This window comes from Gastrolobium bilobum, unplaced genomic scaffold, assembly GCF_033153095.1.
Source record: "Gastrolobium bilobum isolate Gb01-03AN ecotype WA unplaced genomic scaffold, APGP_CSIRO_Gbil_v1 utg21709, whole genome shotgun sequence".
In the NCBI taxonomy this organism is placed as follows: Eukaryota; Viridiplantae; Streptophyta; class Magnoliopsida; order Fabales; family Fabaceae; genus Gastrolobium; species Gastrolobium bilobum.
The window spans coordinates 71,354-95,603 of record NW_026898833.1 but is presented as its reverse complement, the minus strand read 5'-3'; the positions used below and the strand labels follow the sequence as shown (position 1 = coordinate 95,603).

The 24,250-nt window shown below is 32.8% G+C and overlaps 3 protein-coding genes and 1 pseudogene across 3 annotated transcripts; 2 read left to right on the top strand and 2 right to left on the bottom strand.

Moving 5' to 3' along the window:
- Positions 1-1,963: 1,963 nt before the first annotated feature.
- On the top strand, positions 1,964-3,619 carry LOC133284597 (fructose-bisphosphate aldolase, cytoplasmic isozyme 1). Its single transcript, XM_061481657.1, has 3 exons — positions 1,964-2,052; positions 2,288-2,970; positions 3,148-3,619. Exons 1-3 carry the CDS (start codon positions 2,025-2,027, stop codon positions 3,508-3,510), a joined length of 1,074 nt encoding a protein of 357 aa, XP_061337641.1. The 5' UTR covers positions 1,964-2,024; the 3' UTR covers positions 3,511-3,619.
- Positions 3,620-4,962: 1,343 nt separating this feature from the next.
- Positions 4,963-5,753, bottom strand: LOC133284603 (uncharacterized protein At1g08160-like). Its single transcript, XM_061481663.1, has one exon. The coding sequence runs from the start codon at positions 5,730-5,732 to the stop codon at positions 4,998-5,000; it is 735 nt and encodes a 244-aa protein (XP_061337647.1). The 5' UTR covers positions 5,733-5,753; the 3' UTR covers positions 4,963-4,997.
- Positions 5,754-9,070: 3,317 nt separating this feature from the next.
- Positions 9,071-10,929, top strand: LOC133284564 (BTB/POZ domain-containing protein At1g55760-like; annotated as a pseudogene).
- A 3,129-nt stretch (positions 10,930-14,058) lies between these two features.
- On the bottom strand, positions 14,059-14,532 carry LOC133284607 (uncharacterized). The gene has a single exon (XM_061481667.1). It carries the CDS (start codon positions 14,405-14,407, stop codon positions 14,210-14,212), a length of 198 nt encoding a protein of 65 aa, XP_061337651.1. The 5' UTR covers positions 14,408-14,532; the 3' UTR covers positions 14,059-14,209.
- Between the last annotated feature and the right edge of the window lie 9,718 nt (positions 14,533-24,250).

The window sequence follows — 24,250 nt, the reverse complement described above, 5'->3', positions numbered from 1 at the left end:
TTGTTTATCTTTTATAATTTATTATTATACTATAGAATTGTTCTTTCAATCTATTCTTTTCCGGATACATGTTTACAAATCTAGAGATTTTTACTTTATACATAGAAATGAATATACATTTAGTTATTTAATTTTTGGGAAAACTTTATTTTCACCTCTTATGATTTAATGATGTATTACTTAATCACGTGTGGTTTCAAACTGATCATTCGTACCCATTGTTAGGAGTGTTCATCAACATACCCAAATCGATTCAAACTGCGGTGATCGAATCGAAAATTGAATAAACCGAAAACCAAAAAAAAAATCACAAACTTTAATTAGATTGGATCGTTTTCGGATTGGTTGATGAAAGCCGATCTAATCCAAACTGATCCAATATATTAATCCTCTTTATCTATTGGGCATTTTTCCAATCATAGCCCAAAAATTTCTAAACTCCAGATAAAATTTCTAAACCCAAGATTCATTAACCCATTAACTAAACCAAAAAATAAACTAGTCATATCTCATCAACAAAATTTTATCTGTGCAGAGCTTCATATCTCATTGTCCAAAAAAAAAACAATATTTTCGTTTATTGATGCTTTTGTATTTTAAAAAAAATAAATTTACAAAAATGTACGAAAGATGTTATTTGCACAATAATCATGAAACAAATTTTAGAATTTTCAAAAAACCGAAAACCGATCCAATCCAAACCCAAAAAAATTGGATTGGATCTGATTGGATTTGAAAAAAGATCCAAATCGAATGGATGATTACATGATCAAACTGAAAGGACTGGATTGGATTGATTTAACTTCATGTGATCTCAAACATTCACTTACACTCATCTTGATAATAAAAATATATTACTTAGACCTTATGCTCTTATAAATATAAAGTTTTTTATTTTTTCGAACTTTTATTTTATAGAATTGTGATATTATCAAATAAAATTGTAATAAAATTAAATATTAATGACAAAATCAAAAAAAATTAAAGTTATTTATTTTGAAATTATTTTAAGCATCATCTTAAATTTTTTTAGTCATGTAAAAAAATATATTCAAAATTAAGAATATTGTTCAAGATAAATTAATGACGTATTAGTTAAATAAATTGTTTATTTTAAATTTTTAAAAATATTATAACAATATTAAATAAAATTAATAAATAAAATAAAATAATATTTGGCTTAAATTTATTTTTACGATAAAAATATAAGACCACAAGATTTAAATACGTATCATCTAATGATTTAATTCAAATAAAAATAAATAAATTATTTTTTATCATGAATCAAACACTTATATAATACATTTAAAAAATATTATATATATATATATATGTGTGCGCGCGCGTGCATTATACATTTAATTGACAAATTTAAAAACATAGACAGTTAAGTGATAAACCATATATTAAGTGAAAATGAAGTTATCCTTTTTTTTTCGATTTATACAATATCTTTGGACTCGTAGGTTGCTGTGTGTACAAGTTTCTCTTCTATAACACTCACAATTGAGGAAGATATATTGCATGTAGATGTAGCTTGAGGGTGGAACTTGATTCTGAAAAAATACAAAATGAAAACAATAAATATTGTGGCTGAGGCTGAGTTCTGCAAACAATCCATATAAATTATAATAGCCTTAGGTTGGTATCTTAGTTTTGTATGTAAGGTTTGATACCAAAGAGAACCAAGTTCAAGAGGATGATGGGGCCTGTGCTTTCCACAAATTTTCATTTTTTTCATTTTTTTTAATCTATTATGAGGTGACTGAAATATTTATTATTAAAAAAGGATGAGCTTCCACTACTTGGAAAGAAAAAGGATCACTCGTTGCTCTATCCAAGAGAGATAACTTTCGTTAGGCTAATCACAAAACACGTGTTGCTTTTGCATGGGTTGGGTGGAACCTCTGGGTATATTCCTTTGAGGTTTATCTATATAGCTTTGGTCTTTGCTAAACTCAGTTTTCATGCTGTCGTGTGTTATCTGCTTCCCGCCATCCAATATCATTTTCAAAGCTTGAACCATGTCTGCCTTTGTTGGAAAGTATGCAGGTAATCTCATTCTCCTTTCTCTTGTTCTCACAAGGTTACTCACTCTTATATATATCTCCACATATCTCACCCACAATACACACACTTATACAAGAACAAGTAGTAAAATAAGCTCCTTCACCTCATTAGTTATTCATAGATACCAAATCATAAAGTTTCACGTCTAAGAATAAGCTCCTTCAACATGAGTCTTCCAAGACTTTGGTTTCCAAATGGGATGTTAATTTTTTTACAGATGAGCTTATAAAGAATGCCAAGTACATAGCAACACCTGGCAAGGGCATCTTGGCAGCAGATGAGAGCACTGGCACCATTGGTAAACGTCTAGCCAGCATTAATGTTGAGAACATTGAGGCTAACCGCCAAGCCCTTCGTGAGCTTCTCTTTACCTCTCCAAATGCCCTTCAATACCTCTCTGGTGTCATTCTCTTTGAGGAAACTCTTTACCAAAAAACCTCTGATGGGAAGCCTTTTGTTGAGGTCCTCCAAGAGAACAATGTCATCCCAGGCATCAAAGTTGACAAGGGTGTTGTTGAATTGGCTGGCACAAATGGAGAAACCACCACTCAAGGCTTTGACTCTCTTGGAACTCGATGCCAGCAATACTACAAAGCTGGTGCACGCTTTGCTAAGTGGCGTGCAGTCCTCAAGATTGGCCCCAATGAACCCTCTGAGTTGTCCATCCAACAAAATGCTCAGGGCTTGGCACGCTATGCCATCATTTGCCAGGAGAATGGTCTTGTCCCCATTGTTGAGCCTGAGATTTTAACTGATGGGGCTCATGACATCATCAAATGTGCTGCTGTTACTGAAACTGTGCTTGCAGCTGTTTACAAGGCACTCAATGATCATCATGTTCTTCTAGAAGGAACTCTTCTCAAGCCCAACATGGTTACCCCTGGCTCTGATAGCTCAAAGGTAACATCAAAACTTTCAAAACTATTGCAGCCAATAATGGACCTGAAGCATAGTTATCACTTAGCAACACTCCAGTGCTTCCATATTACACACACATATCTAATAGAATTAATAAGAGGGTATGAAGTATCTTGCCATGTTTTTAACTTACAAAATACACTTTATTTCTGTGTGCAGGTACCACCTGAGGTGATTGCTGAGTACACAGTTCAAGCACTTCGCAGAACTGTTCCAGCTGCGGTACCAGGGATTGTGTTTTTGTCTGGTGGACAAAGTGAAGAACAAGCAACACTCAATCTCAATGCAATGAACAAGCTGGAGATATTGAAGCCATGGACTCTCTCATTCTCATTTGGGCGAGCACTGCAGCAAAGCACACTCAAGATATGGGGTGGGAAGAAAGAGAATGTTGCAAAAGCTCAAGAGACATTTCTGGCAAGATGCAAGGCCAATTCCGAGGCTACTCTGGGGAAGTATTTTGGTGGAAGCGGGAGTGGATTGGCTTCTGAAAGTTTGTTTGTCAAGGGCTACAAGTATTAGGCTTCATAATGGAGTTGGGGGATCGATTTGGGGTGGGTGCTTTTTAGCATATATATGATGCAGCTTAAGCTTTTGCTTCTGATTAACATGCTTATTTTTTGGTACTTGTTTTATAAATATCAGTTTATATTTTGAGTAAATATCTTTTTTGGTCCTCAGCAAATTTCACGATACACGCTTTAGTCCCTAGCAAATAATAAGGCTCATTGTGGTCCCTAAGAAATTCAAAATGGACTCGCTCAGTTGAAATCGTTATTCCTCACAAATTCAAAAAAGATCCATATTAGTCTCTAAAAGGATTAAAATGTGTTCATTTTGAATTTCTTAAGAACCACGATGAGCCTTTTTATTTGCTTGGTACTAAAAACTGTTGAGTTCGAAAACGAGTATTTACTCTTATATTTTTGGAGCTAATTGTAATGTCAAATGATAACGGAGTACCACTCAGAAGAATAACTTTATTAGATGGTGTCTGGTATATAATCAGAAAAAGAAATATGCACTATAAAATGTGAAATTACTGAACACAGGACAAAAGAAAATAGACAATCATGTTTGTTCATTTAATAGAAGCTCTCAAACTTTTTCCCGTTGCACATTCTTTTAGCAGCAGCAAGAACAAATGGAATTTAAAAAAAAAAAAAAAACACAAGAAAGCAAATAAACAAAAGAAGGAAAGAAAGAAAATGAAAGAATGATGCTCAAACGGAAATTTATCACTGTACCGCCGAGTTACTATGTCCACCTGTTATAAATTAATGATTGCTTAGCTTCAAAGAATTCGTATAATTAATTCCTTAGCAAATTAAATTTTGATAACTCAAAAAAAAGTAATGTTTTGGTGGACAAGGATATTCTGCTAATATGCTTTATCGGCCTCAACGATCTATATGTGATTAAACTAATGTCCGCTTTGGAGATTCTGGATTGAGACATGATTTGCACCACAATAATTATGTATGTATACTTTTGAAATCCTAGTTGATACCAAGTCAATGATCAATCTGTTGAGAGCCCTTTTCATATTTTGGCTTTAACAATTTTACACAGTCAAAAGGTATATTCCACTTAGTGCAGCTGATACAGCACAATTTAGAAAATAAAAGAAAACAGTATCAAAATGGCTATAATTCAATGCTTGCTTTAGCGAGCCTGTTGGTAGTTACCAGCCTATTCCGGAAAAGAAATTACTAAATTGATACTAGCAGTTGAAAATAAAATCCATCCACAACATGTTTCTCATATTGAAATTGAAGGGCTTCAACACCCTCCTCCTATGTTTCCAATCCATCTCCAAATTTAAAAAATAAAATAAAATAAAAAAATCAAATGGTATCTTCTAACCATCTTCATTTCTTTCTCTTTTTCATTTCTCATATGAATCATATGACTATTTTGCATACTGGTCTTTACTATTGGCTATAAATAGGAACAGAATACAAACTAGAAAGCAATAAAAAAATCACAAAGAACTCTACTCTGCCTCTTCATCGCTTTGTTATGCATTGTTTGGCTACTAGAACACCTGTTGGAGGACCAGTCATCTCTATCTGGCATATGCTATGCAACCAGTAAGATAAATGGATAAGACCCATATTAAACCTCACCTTAAATGTTCCCCTTGCATTGTAGTTGACCCTGTTGCTCTGCACCTGCCTTTGAAGTTTCACACCAACATCTTGAGGCAAAAACACCAAGCTTGATATGAAGTTCACTGGTTGCAACCTGGTTTCTCTTGGCTTCTGAGTAAAAGGCTTGATCGACTGTGATGATATGCGCCTGTCTGAGAAGAAAAGCTCAATATACAAGGACTCAAACCTCACGTCAATTTTCCTATTGGGGTTAGAAAAATTTGTAAGGAGTGTGAATTCACCATTGAGGTACTCTGGTGAGTCAAAGTAAACAACATTGAGGCTTGCATTGGGAATGTCAAATATGGGGTTTCGTGGTTTGATGGAAAGGTATAAGATTAATGTTACAATTCCAAAGAAGATAAGTCCAAGGCTGAATATTAAACACAGCACTGCAGCACACCATATAATTGGTTTGGTCCTTTGAAGTCGAGGTTGCCCAAGTGTTGGTGGTTTGCTTGACTTGTTGGTAAGAGAAATTGGTGCTCCTAATTCCAGAGAATATTGATTCCTGTGTTGTTTTGATATGCCAAGTTGTTCAAGAGAGGTTGGACTAGTTTGGTCTGAGTGTGGGAGTGTGATGGCTAGCATGTTTGAATAGGTACACTACTGAAAAAGTCTCGCTCTAGTGAAGCAAATTGAAGAGGAAGAGATGAGTTGAAATGTTTATTTATTGTAAATGGGGTGATGGATCAATGTAAGTGAAGAAGAAAAGAAGCTTTTCTTTTGATTGAGGATTAGTGGGAGTGGGGACAATGTGTTTTCTCGGTATTGAAAAAAAGGTGGTATAGGTGAGCTAAAGTTAGGCCACATCAATGTCTAGATTTTGAATGTACATGCTTTTGGTCAGCGGCAAAGTTTGAGAAAGTTCTAAAGAGTGATTTCAAGAGAGCCATCACTTTGTTCATTACTTCTTCTTTAAGGCTGCGAGTTTTACATGGTTTAGACTATGTCAAAGGGTGCATGTATGTGAAAATAGTAAATTCGATTAAGGACTTGGATTATGCCTGTGTATTAGTTATACCATAGTGTTGTCCCATGATATCAAACTATGTATGTTGCATAGATAGGATGCTTAAGCACTAAGAAAGAAAAAAGGCCGTGTTTCATTAAAAGCAATCAAGCAATCAATCATGTTGGATAGTGAGGCCCAGTTTAGGTGGGCTTTCTGCTGAGTCTCAAATACCAAAATTCAACATGGAATGAATTATGCTAATTGGTGCTCAAACACCTTCTCAAATATGATACTTTGTCAATGTTACGGTTTTTTATATTATTTTAGGATAAAGTGTGTGTCATTTTAAAAGATGTAAAGTTGTGTCATTTTAAGAGAGAGAAAGAGATAGATAAAGGAAGAGAGAGAGAGAGTTGACAAAAAAATAAAGGTGTGGGTCTCACCTCTTTGTGAGAGTGAAAGGATATAAGTTGTGTCATTTAAAAGGATAAACATTTTTCCCATTATTTTATGTATATATGTCATGATGCGTAAGCAAGTGCATGTATCTTTATGCTGTTCAATTATTATTCACCTGACAAATGTCTTAATTTTCTGTCATTTTATGTATATAGGTCATGTTGGCTGAGTAGATACATATATCTTTGAATTACAAATCCTATTCGTGAATGCAAGTGATCATGTAATGTACCCCTTGTTTTCTTCTGGCCATTGGTTTCTACTCACTGATTTATAACAATTAACAAGCATATTATGCATATACATTTGTCCTTTCCCTTTGCTGAATAAAAAAAAGTTGGTCACTATGTGTATGTCATATATCTTTGTGCTTCGTTGTTGAAGTTCAGCTTCGGTGTCATATACATTAATGTAGAGATTTATGTTGGTCCAAAAATGATGACAACCAACCCATATTATTGGCTGATTGCCAAATATAACTTTGAATTTAAAAATAAAAGAGGAAGACAATTTATATAAGGGATAGGTTATTCTGCTACTCATATTTTGCCTACCTTTGTCTACCTCTCTCAACACCGTTAGATTACAATCTCATCCAATGATAGAGATTTACGGTATAAAATCAACCCTTTTATCCCTTCCTCTCTCCCACCTCACCCTTTCTCTCCCCTCCCTTTTTCTCTTCCTCGCTGCAACAACCATCCTTCTTTCTTTCTTTTTTGAAAATTGCAATCATCCTTCTTGATACACTTGTAATTGACGGATTCAAAATCAAAAGGCAAAACGATAAATTAGATTGGGGCTATGAATGGCTAAGAATGGTTTGGAACCTCAAATTTGGATTTGAACGATCTTTTTTGTGTGGATAAATTGGACAATCCTTTCTTGTGATTCATAAATGAAATATATCAATATATATTTATTCATAATTGTTAAGTTCTATTAATTCATATCCTCACAAAAAGCAATGATATGGGATGAAACTATGAATCTGATCCTTAATTTGTATATAACATAAAATTTTATAAAAATTCAATTAGCAACATATTGTCAATTACAAGTAAAGGGTGATTGAATTAGTGAAGTTTGACGCCCTTTAGAATCGCTTTGGTGTACAGAAACTGCAAAATCGTTTCAGTATTCCGATGCCGCAGCGAGGAAGAGAAAAGGAGAGGAGAGAGAAAGGGTGAGGGGCAGTGGGAGAGAGGAAGGGGTAAAAGGGTTGATTTTATACCGTAAGTCTCTATCATTGGATGAAATTGTAATCTAACGGTGTTGAGAGAGTTAAGCAAAATAACCTACTAAAAGGGGAGGAGAGAGAAAGAGTGAGGGGCAGTGGGAGAGAGGAAGAGGTAAAAGGGTTGATTTTATACCATAAGTCTCTATCATTAGATGAGATTGTAATCTAACGGTGTTGAGAGAGGTAGGACGGTGTTGAGAGAGGTAGGCAAAATAAGAGTAGGCAGAATAACCTATCCCTATTTTTAAATTGTATTATCTAATATCTATCCTTCTGTTGAAATTGTATTCTGTTTAAATTGGATTAGTTTATTAATAAACTCTTGGTCAGTCATTATTATTGAGCCAAGTTAGTATCGCCCGTAAATTACAACATTAGTCGCACTATCAACATACTTTGCCTAATCTATGTTCCTTCCTAATGGCGAAGTCAACATTCCCATTTTATGTATCTTAACGGAATATAAATTGTTAAAAGAATTTAGCTAAAGGCTTAAGTGTGCGGAAGAGTTGATGGTTGTTTGATAATGTATCTGCCCCTCCCAAGAAATATATATACTGACAAAGAAATATATAAATAATAACTCATTGGGCTTTGACCCATATCGCATTATTTTTGGCCCGTAATAAAAGGCTTTACATTGAGCTTTGGGTTTTTTTTTAAATAAATTTGTAGTTTTGGCAGTATAAGGTTTCTATATAATTAATTATATCAACTCAAAATTTTAAGATATTGATGATATTCTTTTTAATTGATTATATTATTTTCTAATAAACTCTTTAACGTAAGAGCATTTGGGCTTAAAGCGTAGATATTGTATAGATACAAAAAAAAAATTGGTTTTACATTTGCAAGGATCGAACTCGTGCTGGCGACCTTGTGTTCATTGAAACTTTGATACCATGTAAAGAATCAATTCAACCTAAAATTATATATTTATTGGATTTGATGTTTATGCTTTTAAAAGATATAGAGTTGCGTCGTTTTAATTTTAAGGAGAGAAAGACACAAGTAATGAAAATTATGGGTGAGAAAATGAGTGATTTTTTTAATTTAAATTTTAAATAAAAAATATTAATTCGTATCTATCTTTCACTTGAAATGACACAACTCCATGTCCTTTAAAATGATAAATATTTTTTCATGTATATTTTGTTTTGTTTTGTAACACACTAATTGCAATGTGAGTGAGATAGTATAATACCGAAAGTAGCCCTAGACTGGGTGAACAAAGTAAATACGCTTTCTTTTTGTTTACTTTTGTTGAAAGTAGAGATGGCAAAGCGAGCTGCCCGTCCCGCTATAACCCTGCCAAAAAATGGGTTGCCCGCCAACACTGTGCCTCCCAAATTTACACAATGGAGCAGCTATCCTTCTTTCACTTCTGGACCCAAATGAACTACAAGAGCTCGAGCTCCCTTTCCGAGAAGAAATATTCATCTCCTAAACACTAAGTTTCAAATAAAACACCAAATTGAGGATAAACCCTAAATCAATAATCCCCAAATTCAAACGTTCAATCTTCGATTCAATCCCCTTCTCTCTGGATTAAGAAGAACCCTAAACCATACGACGATGTTCCTTTGAAGAAATTGAGAGGGAAGGACAACTTAACGTTCAATTGAGTTTTTTCAAAGGATTATGAGCAACGTGACTTATGGAGCTTCAGACGTCGTTGTTCCACCTCCAACGTGGCAGTGACCATGCCCATTAACGTGACACATCAGCTCTGTCAATGACGCTATGTGTTTGGGATTAACAGAATGACTAATGTGGGACCTATTTGTCTTTGTTGGGGACTGTCCAACTAATTTATTTTTGTTAGGGACTAAAATGGGTACCGAGTTTTTTGTCAGGGACCAATTTGGGTATTTACTCTTTAAAATAAAATTTAAAATGCTGCTTTTTTTTAGCCAGTAGTTGGTTGCTTTTGAAAAAAACAGAAATTAAAAGATAATATGAATTTTTAAAATACAATTTTAACCTCATCTTGTCATACTTATTTTATCTCTCCTTATCTCACGATCATGCTATTTTATCTCTCCTTTATTGTAATTTTATATATAAAAAGTGTTTTTTTTTATTTTAACATCCAAATAATTTTTTTATATAAAAGTGATTTTCAGATCATAAATCCAAACTTAAAATAACTTCATCTTTTAGAAAAAGTTCTTTTACAATAAGCAATGCATAAAAAGTCTTTTTTTTAAAAGTTTATCCAAACGGCCCTTAATAATATATGTAACATTCATTAATCCCTTTGTTCAATTCTGTCTTGAAGGATAATCCTTTTATCACGAAGAAGAATCATATTAGTGTCTAGTGATACATCTAAATGAGTGCTACTAGTTCATTTACCTTATTTGCAACTTTCTTTCATTTGAATACAGGGTGGAGGAGAACCTTGCACTGTCTTACCTAATGGATTTACGCAGCAAGAAGGAACTCAGTAGCCCTTCAGTGTCTTGGTCGAAACCTAACAGAAAGTGTTTACACAGACATCACAATCAATACATGTGATGGAAGCATATATAAGAGCACATAGGGCAGTTCTTGCAATCCGGTCTCCTGTATACACAACATGTTCTTCCATAATCTTAAGGAGAATAATCTCTCTATCATAAATATCTCAGACATGTCAATTGAAGCTTGTGTGGCCTTTCTAAATTATTTTTATGGGACCATCAAAGACGTAGAATTTCTGACTCATAGAGTGGCCCTACCAGCTAACAAGTATGATACATCTGACTTGAAAGAGACATGTCATACAAAAAAAATGTACTAGAGAGGCTCCAAATTGCAACTCCGTATCCGGTTTGGTGCTACTGTTGCACTCAAGATTCAGTGTATCTTATTAATGAAAACATTACATGTCATTCAAAATTCTCTTCTTTCTACCAAATTCTTTCTCTCTCCTCTGATATGTAATATTCTTATTAGTGGGATGCACTGAATCTAGGTACAACAAATGCACTTAAGATTTATTCAAGCTGAAGATTAACTGTATGCAATATCTTGTGAAATTTGGTAAAATACTTGACATTTGGGATGATTTTCATGCCTTATTGCAGAGTGCAGACGGGGAATTGATTTCTGAAGTCTTCAATGAAGTTCTTGATGCCTGGAAAGAATAATGAAGATCTTCCAACTTCAAAGAAGGACAGGAATAGTGTTAAACATACGCACAAATTAGGATGTTTGAATATTTGCTATGCAGGATTTGTTTTGATGGATATAATTCCTTTTTTAGATGGATTTGTTTCTTGATTTCAATATACATATTTGTGAAGTACTCTTTTCTTCCGATAATGCGGTAGGCAAATAAGTGCTCAAAGTCAAGAGGCTTCAGAGGCCCTTCTTTTTTTGCATTTTTTACTTTTCTTTTCTTTCAGACCAAAAGAACAATTAGTCTTCTCTGATTTGTAGCTATTTTAGTTGCACAGAGTGCTTCTATAGTTCCATTGTTTTAGAAATATTTTTGCTCAGCTGCACTATGTTCAATGCACTACCTTGGGCTATTTTGAGTTGGGCTTAATGTTTTTGTGGCCTGTAGTACTTTATTACAGAAATATTTACCTATTCTTGGGTTGGGTTGTCTTTTTCTTCCTTTGTTTCGGCCTTTTTGTGGCCCCTTGTTTTCCTTACACAGAAATCTAAACTACGTACAACCATTAAAAATAATGAGAAAATTTTAAAGTTTGAACAGTTCAATATCATTTCTCTCTAAATTTACGTGAAATCATATGCATCTGAATATACCAATACCTTTTTATCTAATTTTTTAAAAAGTATATATATATTTTATATTTTCTACATTATCAGTAATGACTAAAGACGAATCTACTTTTGACTATAGAGGTGGAAATGTCCCTTTAAAATGATTTCATAGTTAAAATATATAAAATTGCCTCATTCACAGTACAGTGTAACAGAGGCGGACCTGCACTTGTGCCTGTGTGTGCAAGTGCAGACACAAATTTTTGAAAATAAATAAATAAATTATCTTTTAGGTTCTCAACAAAAATTATGGTATAATTTAATCACAAAGAAAAAAACTTGACTTTGTGATCTTCTGAATTTCAAAATAGATCAATTTGGTTGAAATTGTGATACCTTGTTAGTCTCTCAAAATGACTAAAACGAGTCTTTTGAATTTCAAAGGGATCTTGAGTCAATTTTTTTTCTAAAGGATTAAATTGGATCTCGTAATATTAGTTGAGTATCCAAAAATTTTAAAGGGACCACTTATTTACATTGTTTTGTTTTTAATACATTTAAAATATTTTAAATATTTTTTGGGGGCGCAGCCCCGAATCTCAACCCTAAATGTGCGTACATAAATAAAATTTTCTAAATCCACTAGATTACTCTGATAATAGACTTTTATTTCCTACAAATTACAACACAATAACACTTGGGACGAGCTTTATACTTATAACTTAAAGTTTTTGTATCAATCCAAACGGTTATTATTTATCGAGTCATATTTATTATTAATTTTTAATTTTTAATAAAAAATTTCATCAATACAACGGTTACGATTTATCGGGTCATATTTATTATTAATTTTTAATAAAATTTTTTTTATCAATCCAACGGTTATGATTTATCGGATCACATTTATTATTAATTTTAAATAAATTATAACAGTTAAATTGACTGAAATTAACGGGTGCAGCTCAGTTGGTAACTTGGCGCTAAGTTAGTGGGGTTGGATATGTGTTCGATTCCCGCTGAATGCATTCTTGGGGAGGGGGCTGAACCTTTAGCCATCATTGTTCCCCCGCACTCCGGATTAGTCCCATAGCCGGCTCAAAGAGTCGAAGCTCGTAGGGATACCGGAGGGAGCCAACTCGTCTCAAAGAGATAATTAGGGTTGGGTAACTCCAAAAATAAAATAAAAAATATTATAGCCTTCATAATATTAAGAAAAAAACATTTTTACATAGAAAACAATCATAACACACTTAAATGCGCCATTAATTAATTCCATATTATCAAATATATGATATTGGTGCTGCATTAAATTGTGTTTATGCACCAATGCAAGTACCAATTTCAATGACCAAACATTCTGATTCACTCAATGATTATAAGGATGTCAAACAAGTAAAGAAAGAATTTTTGGGGACATGCCGTAACGAAACCATCAAAAGCTTAACCCACTTTTACGCAAAGAGTGCGCATCCCATCCCACGAATTAAATACATGATGAACACGGCTCAGTAGATCTCAATCTCATTACCACGTAATCCATTTCATTTCGGTGTTTGGTCATTTTGTTGGCGCAACCATCCTCAACTGCCAAGAGTCAGCATTTTCAATATGAAATCAGTATATAGAAAATAGAATAAAACCATTATTCCCTTTCTCATTTTCCCCCATTTATATCGAAATTCCTCATCCTCGAGTAGTGCAATCAATATCCATATCCATGTCTAACGAATCTCTTAGGGGACGTTTGGCGGAGGAAAAAAAAAATTATCCGGAATCTCGATTTTTTAAAAGGAGAGGTTGTAGTTACTACTTTTTTTTATTACTACTTGTTACTATCAAATCTAAACCGTTGATTTCTGTCAATCTAACGGTTATAATTTATTATAAATTATAACCATTAAATTGGCAGAAATCAACAGTTTAAATTTGGTAGTAAGAAAAAAAAAGTAGTAACTATAACCTCTTTTTTTTTTTTTAATATGAGTTTTATATTCAGTGTACGATAATATTCAAAAATTTACAATTTAAAAAAATTTAGTTTCCGATAATCTTACAAAATTATGCGTACTCACTTTGGACGAATTCGTTGTGATTCAATCTGACATATGATATTTAATCGCCCAAAAGAAAATAGGGTATATGATAGTTTGATTATGCATTTATGTAAAAAGAAAGAAATTGTAAGTTATTCAAATATAGGCATTTGCCCTTTTGATGTATCATAGCCTCGCGAGATCACTTGGACCTAAAAAAAGTTGAAAGTACAAAATCAGTGCAATCATTATTATTATCATTTTTATTCAAACAAATAAATGCACCCCCAAAGAGAAAACATTATAAATAACTTCTTATCTTTGCTTAACCATGCTTACTGAGTGATTTGATAATTTCTACAATTTCGGTCTCATGAAATGAAATTTCAATTACACAAGGTTAATCCCCGGAAAAAAAAAAAAGAAGAAAAGAAAAGAAAAACACAAAATAAGATGATGGAGAAATTTAAAAAATAAAACAGAATTAGCATTGGAACAAAGACATCTGATTAGAAAATATTCATGAATCCCAAGAAACAGTGGTAATTACAGAGACCAATTCTAACAAATAATTTATTAAAAAAAAGCATTAAAAACAAACAAATCTCCAGAAAAAAATAAACAAGAACGGAATCGAACAAGAGAATACGAAGAGATTCCTAAACTAGAACAATGGCGGCGGTGCGTAACCCAAGAAGGGCCTTCTTCCTCCGGCGTCGCCGCAAGAACCGCAATAACTGACGGTGTCCTTCAGCTTGTGGAACCCATGCTTGAACACTCCGAACCCGAACATCAACCCGATCGCAATCACCACCAGAATCAAGCACGTGCATAACATGCACACCCTGCCCCCACAGCACATCTCTCACCCTTGCTCGTGAACACAGCAAAGCTTCAATCTTTCTCTCCTGGATATTTCAGATCTGGGAAATTGTGGTGCAGATTTTGTTTTGGAGTGATGGAAAATGGTGAAGATAATGCACAATTTAAAAGAGACAGATAGAGTGAGAAATAAATTGAAGAAGAAAGAGAAGTGTAAAAGTAGATAACAGAAGCAGGGGAAACAAAGGTTGGTGTCTTTATTACGGATGGAAAACGTTTTGTTCGCTTATAAGGAAAGCTATCTAATCCATTAAAACAAGATACCCTTTTAAAAAGCGCTTGATGTTTGTTATTGTAAATAAGAAATAAAAATAACTAAGGATAAAGTGGGTGATTTTTTTTTTAAATTTAAATTTTAAATAAATTTTTTTATTTTTTATTTATGCTTTTTTTTTAAATGATATAATTTTATGTCATTTAAATTGATAAATATTTTTTTCTTTCAAAAAAACAAATAACTTTTTGTAAACTTTTTCAATGTTGACATCATAAAACTAATAAATTTTCAGTGATATATTGATATTACGTGATTTTTTATATACTTAAAACATCATTATTTAGCACACATAAAAATGTCATTAAAAATAAATATCTTTTTATAATCATTTATTAAATTTTTACATATTAAAAATATTTAAATTAAGTAAAAATACATATAAAAAAATAGAACTACTTATTAAAAATAAAAGGATTGATTTTTCTCGTATTAAAGGAAAAAAAATTATCACCAACACAAATATAAAAATATGTGAGGTCTATTTTTTATTTTATTTTTCTCCTCTTCTTCTCATGTAAGCTCATATATGTTTCATACTCTTTTATATGTGTACAAAATAAAAAACACTCCTCCATACAAAAAAAAATATTATTCTTCTGTTTTTTCTATAAAAGTGCACGTTTTGTTGTCAACTTTAATGCGCAATGTGGAGGGTGATGCGTTGAAGGAGAGTGGTGAAGTGGTTGAGTCCGTTACAACAAGAAGCTTCGGAATTTGGATATGGAGCCTAAAATTTTGGTGATTGGTCGATAATGAAGTTGACTTATGAGTGGCGACGATACAACCCATGAAAGATATCCGTTACTGAATCTCATTTCTCAAGATTAAACGTCTCTTTCTTTGTTTTCAATTCTAATTTTTAACATGATGAAACAAAAAACTATTCTCTTATGTTTTAAAAAATAAAAAATTCAAGTTGACAAAATAAGAGCTAAAAGACCTATATAAAGTACGTTTCTTTTCTTTTCTTTGAAAAGTTAAGTACGTTTCAGTCCAACATGATTAATACCCATTTTTCAACTTTTATTATAAGACTAAGGCCCATACAATATGGGCCTCTTAAGTAAAAACTCGCATCAAACTTTTAAATTATAGAGTAAATATTTTTGTTGGTTTTCAGTAAATTTCACGATATTTAAGTCACTAGCAAATAAAAAGGCTCATCGTGATCATTCACAAATTCCAAAAAGATATATATTTTTACTAGGGACTAAAGCGGACATAGTAAAATTTGTTAAGGACAAAAAAGTATTTACTCTAAATTATAATATTGAACTTCACACCTGATGACTACTGTTTTAAATAACATGTTTCGATCGGGTACCTAGAAGAGTAAATATGTACTATAGATTGGGTGGCATTAAAGTTCAAATTCAAGCCCAACTCCAAGTTATAAACTGGTCCTTAAAAAAACTATATATACAAATACTTTTATCAATGCATACATATAAAAGGATTTATTTTATAGAGAATACCCTTTTAGTTATTATTGAATATTACATCAACTTTCTAATTATCTAGTTATCCTGTAATTGTCATCCTGCGTGTGTATTAGTACAATAAGTATCTTTTTATTGAAAAAGTTCATTCTTATAACTTTTATGGGATATTACAGATGTCAGTCTTTTTTCATTTCTGTTGATGCGGTAATATCGGTTTTAGCTGCTGGACTGCTTGACTTAGAGCTTGATGTGGAAATCTAGCTGACATTGAACTGGCTGCCACTGAGCCATTGAGCATTGAAACTCAAGAGTGAACGAGATCTCCATCCCACTTCAAATTCCAAGTGTTAAGCGTGGTAACCATTTGACTGAATCTAGCTCTACGGAGGTCAGTGCTGCTTTATTTTGCCTACTCTTATTTTGTCTACCTTGACCTACCATTTTCATTATCGTTCGATTACAATATAATCCAACAGTCTATATTTGCAAAATAAAATAAATTATTTTTCTCTTTCTTTCTCCTCACTTCCTCCCACACCATTTCTCTCTCCTCCCCTTTCTCTCTTCCTCTACGCTATACCTATTTTTTCCCCTTTATCGCTGATATCACGCACAAGTTTAGCTATGAATTTTTTTGTCCAAAATAAACTATTAAAATCTGAATCCAATACACCCTTTAAATTAAAAGTAATCATGGTCCACTTAAAAGTAATCAGTTCTTGCTATTTATATTTCTTTATTCTTGTTTGTTTCTGTATTTTTTAAGTGGACCAGGATTACTTTTAATTTAAGGGGTGTATTGGATTCAGATTTTAATATGTTATTTTGGACAAAAAATTCATAGCTACACCTGCGTGTTCACCTGGGCGGCAGACATCAGCGATAAAGGGGAAAAAATAGGTATAGCGTAGAGGAAGAGAGAAAGGGGAGGAGAGAGAAAGGGTGTGGGAGGAAGTGAGAAGAAAGAAAGGAGAAAAATGATTTATTTTATTTCCCAAATATGGACCGTTTGATTATATTGTAATCGAACGATAATGAAAGATGTAGACAAAGGTAGGCAAAATAAAATTAGTCAAAATAACTTATCCCAACTTTTAATTATAGACAACTTCTTAGAGATAGATACTAAAATATACAATATAGCTATAAACAAAATGCTTAAAAATTAAAAAAAAAAAAAAAACTAAGCAAGTCACTTACATTGGGAAATGAAGAAGCTGAAAGGAAAATTTCATGATCATACAAGTGAAGGGATTGATGAACTTAATTTATTAAAATATTAGGTTAATGCTCATTAATCATGCGATTAACTAATTGATAATGTTTTTCCCGCTTGAGTTTTCCTTGCCGCATTTCAATAATATCCACATACTTAGAGTTAGTTGTGCATGAAACATAAAAATTATTTTTAGCCCTCAATTTTGTAAAATACTTTCTAAGTTGATTCATCGTTATAAAAGGTTTGAACAAAAGGTTTCTCTTAGATTTTATCTGACAAAGAAAAAGAAGATTCATCTTTTGTAGAATTATTATTTTCTACCTAAGGATTAAAGATATCTATTTGTGTAATCTAACTGTCCCACATTTTTTTTGTATCTTTAAATATTATTGATTCATTTTTTGAAAGGAAAAACTATAACTCATTTATGTTTTTAATCTCTAATATTCGAGAGTTGGTATATGTGTGTGCTTTTTTAAATACAAATAGAAACAAAACAAACAACTATGTACAACTTAGTTAATATAAAACCATGCTTAGAAGACTAGGAATACTAGCTCCCACAACATCATCTTGTAAAAGAGTTATATGTTGGTGCGTGGATCACTTAAGAGAAAACTCTAGGATGATTGCACCTGCGCAAGTACATGCGTCTAAATAATAAACGGGAGTATTAAATCCCAATATATCATTTCCTCAGAGAAAATATAGCTACATTGAGTTACTAAACTGCATAAGACCAATCTAGAGGCATAAATGAATGTAAAGAGAATGAAAATGAATCATTCAAAGTTACTTGTTCCTTACTATCACATGATGTTCTCACTATGACAAAAAGTTCAGGTCACTTTCCTTTATTCCTCACGTCATTACGTATTTCAATCCTTCCTTTAGTAGGCGAAACACAATTCATTAGAATACAACATTGTGTGGGAAATGTGTTGTGCAGTAATTTAAATGTTGCAAGAAGGAAAAATTTATATTTCTTTAATTTTTCTCCTTTTTCAAAACTTGAAAAACGTCAACGGAATAAGAACAAAAAATTGTAAAAATAAGGTATGTCAGTAAAGCAAAATAGGAACGGATTCATTAGTTCGCTATCAATCAGTTATAACCTTGGCTCATCACATCATCCAATGGAATTGTTAAGGTTACTTTTCATTGCCAAAACTAATTCCTCAAGCACTTAGGCTATTTTATATATAAAATCTCGCATTCCCTTGCGATTTCATTTTCAATTTGAATTGCGGAGAACCTAGAGAGGAACTTGGGGTTCCTTATTCCTAAGGCAACTCCTACCAATATTCTGCAGTCAGAAATCCATTCCTTCTGGAAGTTTATTTCTCAGTTTATCTTAATTTACATTAAGATATAGGAAGAATATAACAGAACATCATAATTCCATTGAAATCAAAAACAGAGTTACAATTAATAGTGATCAGTAACTAAAACAGTTCATCCATTCCTAAAAGAAATTATCTCATGTCTACAGACATGGCCAAGAAGAAAGAAAATGATCCTCTAACTCAAAATTCTATTATAAATTGTTTGGAATTCAAGAAGTATAAAGAAAAAAATAAAACAGAGAATTATTGGTTTCTTAAAACTACAATGTTGAAACTGAAACAAAAAGATGTAGAAAGGAGACAAAGAAGATGAAGTTGTGTATAGGGGAGGAAGGTCAGAGAAAAAAATGCTTTTTTCTAGACTCTTCTTCCTTTCCTTTTAGATTGATATGAGAAAGTGGGTCTTCAGCTTAATATTTTCATTCTTCCTTCACCATTTGATCAACATGTGTCTCCTTCTTCCTTGATTGTGTGTCTTTTTCTTCCTTTGTGTAATTTTCCTTTTTTCTCTCCTTGCAACAGTTTTGTCCATTTTTAGAATATTCACCGCTTTTTCCATGCCTTATTATCATGATTGCTAGAGTTGTGGGCACTGTTATGAATCTAATTTATGGGCCTACATCTTAATAGCTCATAATGGGCAATCAACTAAGAGATATAAGAAGAGAATCTTGCCTAATAAATATCAATCATGTCATGTCTTCAGTGGACACACCTCACGCCTTCAGTGATACACATATCTGGTAAGCCATCTATAAGTAAGAAATTAAGTCATCTATAATTACACCTATCAGATCTTGCTTGTTATTGTGCACACACGTCACGCCTTCAGTGTTACACCAGTATTATTGTGCACAGTGATTCATTTCCCCTTATGGTGTCTTTTCCACAAACTCCAACGAATACACCAATCCAAGATACAAATACCAACCTTAGGTTGGATCTTTCGATCTTCTAAGATCGAACACACACCTTTTCGGGAGAATATTTTGTCCACCTTGCAAAAAGTAAAAAGTTAATGGAATTGATATATGGTAAAGTACAACTTATTCTTTTCACATTTTGACATCAATATTTTTGTTTGCTAATTTTTCTCACTCTCATACAAGACAAAATAACTTTTTGCATTTTCATGATTATTTTTAAAAAATTACAGATCATGAACAACCGTAAATAATGCAATAAATACATATCCATGCAGTGTATAAAAACATCTCCAGGAGACATCCCTGAAGCTCTCATGCTATTTTGAGGATACTCAGATGCAAAATAGTCCTACTGGCCAGCTAAACTACCAAGCATGAATTACGCGTCGTCATGCAACATACAAACATAGGGAAACACCATCATATGCCACACTCAGTGCATACACATACATATAACAAAGCATTAAATTACATTTTGCCTTTACATGCACTATCAATAACCACTACCCATTCCGGGCTTGGTGGAACAATAAAGGGATCAATTCTCAAGGTCTGAAGGCTTACCTTATAACGCTTCCTACCCAATGCTTAGTCCAAGCACCAAGGTTCCACAACCACAAGTTTGTTATCTAAGCAATAATCAATAGCTTGCCAAATAATCACCAAATTGACAAGATACAATTACAACCATGTAAATATTAACATATATTCACAACCAACACAAGAAACTCTATACATCACTCATATGGTCATGAACTCACCTTCACTTGAAATATCTCAAGTGACAAGATCAAGCTCCATTGGCTCCTCCAATACTTGATCAATCAAGATAGGTCCACTTGCCTCCAACCTAGAAGCACCATGAACACAATCAATACCAACAATCCAAGTCACATTACTTGAAATGCAAGAATTCACACTATCTAGGCCTAATTTTTGAAATTTGATGAAGATGAGTAAAATGATCATCCAAATACATTTTTCCCATTAAAATTTTCATCTAAATATTTTTTCCAACTTGGCCTAAGCCTCAATCATGCTCTAACTACCTCATTCAAAGACCCATTTTCATAGAAAACATAGAAATTAATCTTCCAAAAAACTCAAATGAAACTTAGGATTTCTTAACACTAACTCACCTACAATCACCCAAGGAAGAGATTCCAAGCCTCACTTCAAGCAATGGACCACTCCAAGACACCCAATCAACAATGGGTCACCACTTTATCAAGGGACTTTCTTTCCACACGGTTTCTTAAGATTTTGGATTATAGGTTACACTCACAAGGAAAAATCAAACATCTTTGCTTCAAACATCAAGTGATTCCATTGAGTATTAAGATAGTTGTGTTTTGGAGCTTAACAACCATGGGGTTTGGTCTCTCAAGAAGCCATGCGAATGAGAAGATGAAATGGGATTAACTTTTATGTTTTGTCACTTATAATGGTTAAGTTAACTCAACCGGGTATAAGCTCATCTATCTAGTTAGCTTTGTTCTCTTTCAAACTTTACCCAAAGGTCTGAAATATTTTTCTAGAAATATCTCTACTTTTACTTTTATATCTTGGGTACTTTTGCCTACATCTATTTTTACCTCATAATTTTCACTCACTGCATTTTTTACCTCAAAAGAGACCCCAATTCACTTAATTAGATATTTTACCTAATTTAACCCACTAATACAAGATTAATTGCCTAATTACATGCAATTAATTAAATTTCATGGTGAGGGATATTATAAAAGTTCTCAAACAAGTGAATTTTTTTTTTTACATAATAATGTTCATGTTGAGCTCCTAATTTAATTGCATGCATTTGCAATGCTTTCGGACATTAAAAACTCAGCAATATTTTTTATTGTAAACATCTCATTTAGATCTCTCATCAATGATGGAATAGTATATTACAGAAACTAGTCCTAGACTATATGAACAAGGTAAATAGTTGAGGGAAGAATCCGCATGAATCAGTGGAAAGGATGGACAAATCTGAATACAGAAGGGAAACCACAAGTATCTAACCTAATGGAAAATGAACAATTTGACAAATGGTGCTAGGGCCAATTTCGAACCTTTCAAGTTAGCATGTGCAATTGGAAACTTACTTTATCACTTCTATAAAAAGTTTTAATTTTTCACACTAAACACCAACCTATTATGCTAGGGCTTATGCAAAAAAACAAAAAAAGTTATATATATATATATATATATATATATATATATATATATGGGTTTTATGTTTGTTATGTTACATAATCTAACTTTATTTTCCTACACACACAACAAAAAGAGAAAGTGAAATGATGAAAAAAAAATATGGACCGCGCCTCTTTGATGTATGTGTAGAAAAATGGAGTTAGGTTATGTAACATAATAAAACATAAAACCATATATATATAGGCAAAATGATTCTGCAGCTGCTGTACCTACAGCTAGCCAGGATCCGTGTGCGGATCCTAGGATACGGCAACGGATCCTTATTATTATTATTTTTTAAAACGTCGTGGGGCTCACTTTTCTGTGTCAGCTGTAGAGAGTGTTATCTACGGCGGCTGCAGAAATGTTAAACCCATATATATATATATATATATATATAAAATATATATATATATATATATGGGGAAGAATATTGTGACAACCAAGTTGTGTTACTACTAAGTGACTACCAATCAATCTTACCGTTAGATTGATTATATTGATCCAACGGTTATATTTATTTCCATCTTTATATGGTCATTATTCCCCAAATTTAATACTTTATATTTATTTTCATCTTTTTATGGTTATGATTTCCCATATTTAATGCTTTCACTTTAAATATGGGGAATCATGACCATACAAAGATGGAAATAAATATAATCGTTGGATCAACATAAATTATGTAAATAACACAACTTGGTAGTCAACTTGTTACATAATCGATCTAACAGTGAGATTGATTGGTAGTCACTTGGTAGTAACACAACTTGGTTGTCACAATATCTTTCCCCTATATATATATATATATATATATATATATATATATATATATATATAAATACTCCACAAAAATACTACACACAAGTGAGATATCTATTTATTATAGGGACATGACACTTAGACAACAGATTTGACTATTTAATCTCAAATAATTTTGAAGGAGAAAAAAAAGTTTAGATTTTTTTCATACCCTTCTATTTGAAGATAAAGGCTTCTATCAGTGGAGAAAAACCAGGTTTTATGTGTTTCATTATACAATTAACAGACAATCTAACGAGAGACAATCGCCCCGTTACATCTTTCATCATTCGGTGCTTAACTCTCTTGGAAAGAGCAAGTCCTGGTTCATTCAGATGATCAAAGTTGTGTGCTTTTTTCTTTCTCTTTTTTTCTTGTTGATGCAATATAACTAATGCGGAGAGGATATGATTGAATATAGTTCTAAGTTCTAATTAGTTCAAGGTTTTTAATAACTAGGAACAAAAGATAGCTACCATCTTTAATCTGTTCTTTACTGCATCATCAGAATTGCTTGATAATCTGCTGTTGAGAAAGTTCAATGTTTTGAAATTTTAATAATTCAATGGTTGCTCGTTTGCCTAATTACATTTTTTTGTTCACAATGATGCAGAAATAAATGACAAACTATTTAAAATCTCGATAGCTTTGTTTGGATAATCGATGCTCCATTACTGTGATCTTACATTATTGAAGTTGAGTTTCTGTATTTGAAAACTGCATGCCCAAAGGTATATATACATATATCTGTACGTTTAGTTGCCCCTCTTCCACATGAGGGTAGTTGTCTACTACTTGATGATATATGTAACAATCACGACCATTTAATTAATCCTTTTGTTCAGTTCAGTTCAGTCTTGAATGATAATCCATTGATCATGAAGCAGATACATCTATCTGAGTGCTACTAGTACATTTACCTTATTTTCCACTTTCTTTCATTTGAATACAGGGTGAAGAACCTTGCACTATCTTGCCTAATGAATTTATGTAGTCAAGAAGGAACTCACAGCTCTTGAGTGTCCAGAAGCATAGGAGCTCACAGGGCAGTTCTTTGATAGAGGTCCTATAGCAGCATACCCACGTCAGGCACGTACGCGTAAACCACCTATGTACTTATCCGACTACGTGATGGGCACAGCTATTAAAAACTGAATTCAGCCTTTAGTTTGTTTCCTTTGTAATTAAGTTAAGCGGTTATTGCCTTTAGTTTGTTTTCTTTGTAATTTAAATTAAGCGGTTATTTTTCACGTTATGTTAGTAGGATCCTTATTTCGTGGGATTTTAGGTAGTGGAACTCTAATTGTATTCTCTGTTAAAAGGAGATTTGTTATCGAAATGAAGGCAGACTTGTTGCAGTATCGTTTTATTTTAAGTTTAACTTAAGCTTATCCCTTTTTGCTAAAAAGGAACCCATCATTTGGTGCTTTCATTGAGCACACTCCCCTCTCCTTGTTTTTTTTTTCCATTTTTCCTCACCCCGTGACAATGGCTGAAGGTACACGTTTTAGGAAACTTGAAGAGACACAAGAAACTCAAGCTACTCAAATTCACAAACTATTTGAAAATTCTAACCAAGCCCTCACACAAATCACCCAACTACGTGACATTTCTAC

Bases quoted from the DNA above. Each gene is read 5' to 3' on its own strand.
- LOC133284597 (XM_061481657.1), top strand. From the start codon at position 2,025: ATGTCTGCCTTTGTTGGAAAGTATGCAG. The intron at 2,053-2,287 runs GTAATCTCATTC...ATTTTTTTACAG, and splicing joins CTTTGTTGGAAAGTATGCAG to ATGAGCTTATAAAGAATGCC. The intron at 2,971-3,147 runs GTAACATCAAAA...TTCTGTGTGCAG, and splicing joins CTGGCTCTGATAGCTCAAAG to GTACCACCTGAGGTGATTGC.
- LOC133284603 (XM_061481663.1), bottom strand. From the start codon at position 5,732: ATGCTAGCCATCACACTCCCACACTCAGACCAAACTAGTCCAACCTCT.
- LOC133284607 (XM_061481667.1), bottom strand. From the start codon at position 14,407: ATGTGCTGTGGGGGCAGGGTGTGCATGTTATGCACGTGCTTGATTCTG.